General features: G+C 39.8%; 1 protein-coding gene across 2 annotated transcripts in view; it reads right to left on the bottom strand.

The window, feature by feature from the left end:
- Positions 1–8,871, bottom strand: part of LOC103465889 (acidic amino acid decarboxylase GADL1) — a 34,100-nt gene that overhangs the window by 2,547 nt on the left and 22,682 nt on the right. For both annotated transcript variants that reach the window (XM_008411090.2, XM_008411091.2), the window contains 13 exons: positions 8,688–8,806; positions 8,470–8,596; positions 6,176–6,266; positions 5,969–6,078; positions 5,337–5,452; positions 5,003–5,082; positions 4,753–4,807; positions 4,556–4,672; positions 4,415–4,479; positions 2,510–2,591; positions 2,138–2,337; positions 290–341; positions 105–194 (listed from right to left, as the gene is read on the bottom strand). In XM_008411090.2, the coding sequence (XP_008409312.1) occupies positions 105–194; positions 290–341; positions 2,138–2,337; positions 2,510–2,591; positions 4,415–4,479; positions 4,556–4,672; positions 4,753–4,807; positions 5,003–5,082; positions 5,337–5,452; positions 5,969–6,078; positions 6,176–6,266; positions 8,470–8,596; positions 8,688–8,806 (1,304 nt within the window). The remainder of the gene's footprint in view (positions 1–104; positions 195–289; positions 342–2,137; positions 2,338–2,509; positions 2,592–4,414; positions 4,480–4,555; positions 4,673–4,752; positions 4,808–5,002; positions 5,083–5,336; positions 5,453–5,968; positions 6,079–6,175; positions 6,267–8,469; positions 8,597–8,687; positions 8,807–8,871) is intronic.

Here is an 8,871-nt window from a genome sequence, read left to right on the forward strand (position 1 = left end):
TATATAGTACAACTGAATATTCATTTAAAAGGATTTGCAGATCATTGCATTATATTTTTTTAGGTTTTTCCACACTTTAACAATAGCATTGCTTCATTACATACATTGTGTAGTTTTTCCTGAAGCACTGGACCATCTGGCAGGTCTCTCAGACTTGGTGGGATGTACCAGAAGCAAACATTTGCATATTCAGGCTGCAGAAGAACAAAGCAAAAAATAAATAAATCACATTACTTAAAATTCAAATCAAACAAACATTTAATATTTCATTAATAAAAGGTAAACTTGCCTCCATTAAAAGACGGAAGCCTTCCCTTTTTGTAATTTCATCTGCAAGATACCTACAAAAGAAATTATACAATGACTGTAGAAAAAGAGTGCACCAGGTGAAAATGTTAAAATGAAGAAAGGGCATGCTTCAACAACTTGTCAGCGGCTTTAATGGAGAAAATATATTAAATTTGTTTTTTGCAAATGTCAAGGATTCATACTTCCTCTTGGCAAATAAGATATCAATATTAGTTTTCTCTGTTTGTAAGACACTCTGTGATGCAGAGCAATGAGAAGACAGTCACAGGAAGCTCAAATAGCCTTGCAGGGTTGCTTGTTTTGAGGCTACAGACTGGGATGCACTGTGCCAGCCACAAAGAAAGGACATCAATGTTATGACTGAGTGTCTGATAGACTGTATAAACTTCTGTGTTAACAGCATCATCCCCACCAGAACAACCAGAACAGTGAGCAGCTTCCCTTGTAACAAACCTGGATCACCAGTGAACTAAAGGAACAGATAACCAAGAAAAGAGAAGCTTCAGAGAGGGAGAAAAGAAATGATCACAACTGAAAAACAACTTAAAGTCAACACTAGAGACAGCAAGGAGCTGAGGTTCAAAACGCCACCATACAGCTGCTTCAGTAAACCCACTGTCACCTGAACGAAGCAGGAAGCACTGAGGATCAATGTTCTGTCTGATTTCACATATCAGAAACTCCAGAAGACACAGATGGACGTCTAAATAACCACCTGAAAAACAGATCGCAGTTTATGTGTCTGTAAGGATGACGTCTATAAGAAGGGGGAAGCAGACTTCTTGAGGAAGCTTAAGTTCTCCAGTGTTTGCAACAAGATGCTGCATTTTTTTTTTCTGCAAGCGTTGTGGAGAACTCAATCTCTCCTGCCATCATCTGCTGGGGCAGCAACAAAGAAGATCAACAAGCTGATTGGGAAACAGTTCCAGAACTTCTGGAGATAATTTCCGCACTATAAGGCGCACCTTCAACGAATGGCCTATTTTAAAACTTTGTTCATATATAAGGCGCACCGCATTATAAGGTGCACAGAATAGATGTTTGCCAATTTGCTCCACACGCTATTATTACACATCCACATTTGTAAGGAAGTGGTCCCTGAGTACTTTATATAGTAGTCTGCCCCAGTCATTGTTTCACTCACGGTATTGGTGTTGCAATATTGTGCCCAAGTGCTTTCTGGGTAAGACAGACCAACCGACACGCTGCCGCCGCAGTCTCTGTCTGTCTCCCCTCCCCCCTCCGCCCCTGGCTTTAAATGTATTATCAAACTTTATTAACAAACCAGCGTTCTGACAACTATCCCAGCATGTACCACGCACTTCTTCTTCTACGGGGGAAAATGAAGTCGTCGGCTGCTTACCGTAGTTGCTAGACCTGTTGTGGCTCAATATTGGTCCATATAGAAGGCGCACTGGATTATAAGGCGTACTGTCGGTTTTAGAGGAAATGGAAGGTTTATGGGTGCGCCTTATTGTGCGGAAAATACGGTAACTGTGTAAAGAAGGACTCTTCATAAAATGAAGAACATTACGGATAACTCTGAGCCTCCTCTTCATCCAACGGTCAGACAGCAACAGAGTGCCTCCAGTCAGAGACTTTTACAGAACCACTGTGATACAGACCACAACAGGAGATCATTCCTGGCCACAGCCATTAGAGGCTACAACATTTATTTTCCCTTTAGAATGAATAATGTATTTTTGAATTGAATTGAATTTAACTTAGTCAAGCTCCAAAGCACAGCAAAAAGCCTTTCTTAATTCCATCTGTACAGGTTCCATCCTGATGTAACCAGGTTGAACTGTTGCCCTGCAGCCAAACTGACCTGGCCATGGCGAGAGCTCTGTCCACCCTCTGCTCCAGCTCGCTGGTTCCCAAAGCTTTCCACATTAGCCAGAATTTGAAGGCATCTGGCTTCCTGCTGCACTGGACCGACTTGTCCCCGGTGTCATAGCTCACATCGTAGAACTTGTCCTGCTGAAAGAGGTAGGAAGCCCGAGCGGAGTGGCAGCGCTGGAGGAGACGCTGCAGAGAGACAGCAGCGCTAAATGTGATGTCCTGTTTTTTTCATCCACTTGCAATTCCTTGGTGTCTTATAAAATGTACAGTAAACACCAACATTTTTGCTTAAGTGTTACAAGGTGCATTGCATTTCTAAATAACAGAGAATCAGAATCAGAATCAGAGCTGTTCTTACAGTTTTGTCTCTGACCAGGAAAGCTGAGCATTGCAGACAGGCCATCAGCATCTTGTGAGGGTTCCAGGCAACAGAGTCGACTCTTTACAAAGGAACAAAGGTGAGACATTAACCTCAGTGGTGTCATCACAGGAAGCACCTGGCTTTTCTATATCTCATCATTTCAATGAAAGTTAACATACAACCAAACACAAATTCTCAACTGATTTAAAGAAAACATCAGACTCACACTTGTTACTTGTCTGAATTGAGGGGTAACTTGTTCTTCGGTCTCACTGTTACTGGATGCTGAGCACTATATTTCCTACTGAACATTTTTTGTGAAAATCTTATTTAGATTTGCAACTAAAGATACTGACTTTAGTTGCAAAGTCAATATCGTTGCAACTAAAAGATATTGACATGGAGAAATATCTTGTGTTAATGTGTATTAAGTTATATTTTGTGTTTGAAGTAATAAAGTAAGCACTTAAAGTCGTCATAAGAGGGCATGACAATGACATGACAATCATTGGGGCCTTCCATAGCAATGCATAGGGAGAGCAGTGACTGACCTCCACGCATTGCATGGCAGGCACCTATTGTTCTATACCCAATAGAATGTCTCTTTATTATTATAGTTTATTTATTTTTCTTCCCGTACCGCTGCGTGCAAACCCACAAAAGTGGTATCAAAACATTCAGCTTGATTCCGAGAAGGGAGCTATTACTTTTAGTGGGATTCTGAGTTAACATGATGACATAAATTGATAAAAAAAGAGAAAAATCGAGGCTGAGTGTCTCACAGAATCAGTAATCTTTCTCTCTGAAACACACACACAGCACAGTGGGTTTCTGACTCTAAAACTCTTTTAACTCCCACTCACAGGCACAAATATCAGGAGCTGAATTGCGATCTGTTTATATGTATAGATTGCTTAATACACTGTCAGTTATCAACTTTGAAATAAAATAGTTCTGGAAGTTGTTGGAAAGTATTATTGGCATGTTTAGATTCCCTTGTGATATCATAGAGTGATGACATCACTGTTGATGTCATTGATACCATTGGAACTGAACATTCTATCCACCTTACTCCTGGGAGGCTTACTGGGGAAACGATTAAGGGTCTTACTTCTGGTGACTAGCGGAAGTAGCAGTATTTCATTGTAATTTATAGGGTTTTTGGATAATCTATATTCATGATAGAAGTTACATCTCTTTTGTTGGTTAATACATTGCACAAACATTAGCATTTCACTGCTCCCCATTAGCATTAGCCTTTTCCCTAAAAATAGCTTTTATCTATTTTTCTTATTTATTAGTCACACTTAGTATACTGAATGGAGGAAGAAAATGTAAAACAACATGCTAGCGACAGCATTTAGGCTAATGTTAGCAATTTGGCTCATTTTAACTTGTACACTAATTTTAACATACAGAATGGAGTAAGTCCATTTTACTCAACATGTTTAAGACTCTCCACATGCTATTGAGTACATTGCAGCTTACTTTAGCATTGATGCTAATTTGTAGCATCAGACGGGCACACTTTGGCAGGCCCCATTTAAATTTCTTCAGAAATGTTCTAGTTAGTTAATGTGCCTGTGTTTGTGTTGCTCCACTGTGCCCTTAAATTATTGCTTAGGGACAAATAAAATAAAATTGAATTGAATTTAATTGAATTTAATTGAATTGAACTGAATTGAATTGAATTGAATTGATTTGAACTGAATTGAATTGAATTGAATTGAATTGAATTGATTTGAACTGAATTGAATTGAATTGAATTGAATTGAATTGAATTGAATTGAATTGAATTGAATTGAATTGAATTGAATTGAATTGAATGAAATTATCAGATGTTATCTATTCTGGGACGGTTGTGCATCTTTCAAACACAAATGAAATTAACCAGTGAATCACCTGTGAATTCCTTTCATTAGGAGCTTGTGCTTGTTGGACATGAGAACTGCTCCTCCCCAACATGCCTGTTAAACAGAAAAACAAAATGACCTTGCATGCTAATGCCATGGTTGCGTTACGTGAATGAATTCCTAGACTTACATCCACATGCAGCCACAGTTTGTATTTCTCACAGACATCTGCAATTTCGTCAATAGGATCGAAGGCTCCAAGGACAGTGGTCCCCGCCGTGGCATTCACCATGAAGGGAACTCCACCCTGAACTCAAACACAAGCATTTGATCTGACTTTCTCGCAAAAGTGTTGACCTTACATTTCTTTTGAATAAAGTTTCTCACCTCACTTTTAAGAGACTCTATTTGCTCCTCAAGAGCAGAGGGAATCATCTTTCCTCTGAAACACAAAAACAAATTGGAGTTTCATCATAAAATGTCTTCAAAATAAACAAACACATGCTTTTACACAATTGCAAAAGAAATTAAACCTTTTGTAGATAATATTAAAATATTAATAATAAAACCAGTTCTGTGAGACTAGATCTGACAGAACTAGAAGCAGCAGAGTTCCAAAACGTGTGTGGTGATTTACTTCTTATCAGACGGAACCACAAAGACATTCTTTGTGCCGATTCCCATTAGAGCTGCAGCTTTTGAGATGGAGTAATGACACTGGAAGAGATCAAAACAGAGCTCATGTGCAGTCAAAACAAAAACCATGTAAAGCCGCCTGCCGGATCTTTCTTTTTAAGAGTCAAGTCCACTTGGTTGTGAAATCCACCAGCTCAAACAAGCAGGCTCTTTATTACACTATAACTGTTTTTTTTGTTTTTTTTTGCTGACAGGAGAAAAGAAAAACTTGCTGTCTTAGTGTGAATCACGATGGATGTTTTCTGCTGGGACATGTTGTACATTAACAACCATACCTCTTGTGATGTAAACACCGCCAGCCGGGGAGCTGCAGAGTTTCCAAGCTCCTTGATTTCAGGAAAATTACGGTACCTGGCTAGGTTCATGGCGTACATGTTGGACATTGACCCACCTTAAAAAAACAAGATGGGACACATTAGTACACCAGATCTACTGGCAGCTAGTGAGTGATTAAAGCTGTACGAACACGCGGTTAAACCTGCTGGTGGAATTGTGATAAATGTGTGCCATCTGGACAACTTTATTTTACTTATGGAGCTGTGACTTCTTCTCTGTCAGAAAATACTGAAGGATAAGATCCAGACATGATCATATTGTCTATGACTTGTGTCTTCATCAAAACAATTCTGTAAAGAAAAGTAGGCAAAAGTTCCATGGCAAGGTAAAAATACTAATTTCCTATCAACAATGCCAATTCTTGACTGCCTTCATTAAGTGAGGAAGTCAATTACCTTTTCCCACAGAGTCGTCTTGGAATGGGGCTTTATTAAAACCTCAACTAAATCATTTGACCCCTGCATTCGTCCCGGATGATATTTCGTTTGATGAATCGAAACATTTTAGTGGGACATAAAAAAAACAAGGAAATGTTTAAGGGGACAAATACTCTTTCGTTGTTTAATAATACCTGCATTAAAGAGTCCATCTCCTCCTTCCTCCCAGCCGACTATCTGTATCAGCTTCCTGAGCACAGCATTCTCCATCAGAGTGAAGACTGGAGACATCTCATAGGTGTACCTGAGCAAAATGACACATTTCCCCATCAGCATCCTTCATCCTACGATATAAAAGACTCAATTAATTAATATTAATGAATATTAAGTGAGGGTCTCACAGGCTGGGTTTGAGGGCATCGGTGATGAAGCTAGCCACCAGGGAGTATGGTTCCAGCCCCGCATACAGCTGGTTGAAGAAATGAGGATGAGCTGGAAATGAAACACAGGCGGTTCATTCAGGGAGAAAAAACATCTACTCACATATCATCACAGAGCTCCAACTAGGACAGAATATTCATGAAAGATTAGAGATTTATAATAACCCATTCCAGGTCTCAGCTTTCTATGTGATGCAAATTAAAGTAGGGCTGAAACCAAATAAGCATTAACAGGAGAATGCAGACTCCAAAAAGGCTAATTACAAGATATTCACAGCAGTAATGAGACAAAACTGTACAAAAAATTTGTACATTTCCATTTCAAATCATACCGTCTTTGTCTGTAAATCTGTTCTACCCAGAACTCCTCAAGTGGTAGTTTTAACTTCACCTGGTTCAAATCTTGTTAAAAATATATCTATTAAACAACTTCTGCTGTGAAATTACAGATCCATCAATCCCGCAAAATAACCAAGCAGAAAGAGTTGAGCTTTTTACCTGCTGATGTCAGAATGATTTTCATCCTCCGTTACAAATGATCAACCATTTACTAAAGGTATGCTGTTATTGCATTTCAGGGAAAACAATGTTTGCATGCACCTCAATAAAGCCATGCAATAAAGATTTGCCATGTGATTTATATTAAAATGCCACAACAGTGACGCAGTTACACAAATATTTATTTTTAATTGATGAACATCAAAACTGTACACAAACAGTTCAGGTTAACATGTAATGAAACTACTATCAAGCACTGAAGAAATGGTGATTTACAGTGTTCTTCCCTAAAAACTGCAAAGAGAAGCAGCATCCATTCACAACTGCGTTATCACTTAGCGAGTCATGATGAGATTGCAAAAGAACCCAGGCACAGCGAACCTCTAGTGGTGGTAAATATTTAATGAAAAAATATTGGCTTATAAAAATACAAAAAAGTGAAAAACATACTCAGTGCTGAAACAGGAATAACTAAGATAATAACCAGTAGGAACCAGTGGATTTCTCCTTCTCATTGTTCATCAGACACCACTTGAGTTTGGAATAAAATGTAAGTATGAATTCACAATAAGCACATGAACGCCATCGGCATCATACGTTAAGCCACAATCAGCCATGCATATGATACGTATACAGACTTGGGCCACATAAACTACACAACTATGGAGCCATGTGGTATAGCTTGTTCATTTCCTGAACCGGTCCAGTAATACCAGTTGCCATGCCAGCAGTCAACCAGCAGTGCTGTCCTGACACCACACATGGTCCAGACCTGTCTGCTGCTCCCTAATAGCTACTAAGCTATTTTATATAGCAGCTAATAGGAGTTACAACAATTCTGTCATTGGGCGACGGTTAATGGGAGGAGTCTTTCTATAGGAAAGTTGTGTGTTTTATTCTCGTGTCACATATTAATACTGCAATATGTAACTTTGGTAAAAATGGGTCTTTTACATATTTGTCAAACTTGTCTTGACAGTAAGACAGAATATATGTGAAAAAAATCGAGCTCCGCCACTTTCTCCCAGTGCTCCCACTAACTGTAGAAATACACCACTAAGTCAGAAACAACCAATCAGAGCCAGGAGGAGGGTTTTAGTGCTTTCAAACACTCTCATGCTCATCCCCTACTCTTGCTCTCTGCTATGCTACAGCTGGTTCACTACAATATAGCCTGCCATGAATGCTAGCCTAGTTACCATGGCCACTGATGACAGTGGATAAACAGCTTCCCTGTAACTGTAAGTTGTTTCTCCGCCATTAGGACATTGAGCAGCACTGACTGATAGCACAAAGACCCTCCTCCTGGCTCTGATTGGTTGTTTTTGGTGCATTTCTTCAGACGACAACAGCAGCACAGGGAGGAGGAGACTGGTGAATGGTTCTGTTGTGGAGTGCTTTGACAGGATACTAGTAAATGCTGTATAAATTCACTCTGTTTAGACAGTGTCTTGGTTTCGCCATAAAAATTAAAGACAACATTGCCCACAAAGCAGACACATCTGGCATCAGGAGGCCACTGCTGGCTGACTACTGGCATGGCTACGGGTGTTTCAACTGGACCGGGGCCAATTCTGGAAATGATGGCGCCTTGGTTTATTACTGCTCCACTGTAGAGTAAAAAGATCATTTCTGTTACTATGGACACAACACAGCTAGCCTGGCTGCTTCACAGTCATGCTTCTGGTGCTTCAATTTGAGTTCATTCATGCTGGAGCCACTGGTCTTGGCTTCCATTTGAGCTCAGTCTGACTTACTGGTTTTGACACTGTATCTGATGGCATCTCGGCACCGCTCCAGGATCCTTGCCTCAGGCTCTCCACTGTCTCTAAGCTCCAGATCCAGAAGCTCCTTCAGCTCCTCTGGGGAGTGCCACTCACAAACCTGTTTAGCAAGGACAACAGTGTTTCTGCCAAGGTTCACTCAAGTAAATTACTTTCTGCTACATGCAAAGGAAATATATTAAATTTCTGACCTTTTGTCTGACATCAGTGGCCTTCTTCACTGCATCTTCTAAAATCATAGTCATTGACTGTTGTAGAAAGCTTTCAGTAGCAGCAAAGTCCAGAGGTGGGCGATCCAGGGGATCGTTGTCTATGATTACAGAGCAAACATTCTAGTACTAGTGCAGACTTAAAATAAAAAAAAAAATATATATA

The sequence above is a fragment of the Poecilia reticulata genome, linkage group LG6 (assembly GCF_000633615.1).
Source record: "Poecilia reticulata strain Guanapo linkage group LG6, Guppy_female_1.0+MT, whole genome shotgun sequence".
NCBI lineage: Eukaryota > Metazoa > Chordata > Actinopteri > Cyprinodontiformes > Poeciliidae > Poecilia > Poecilia reticulata.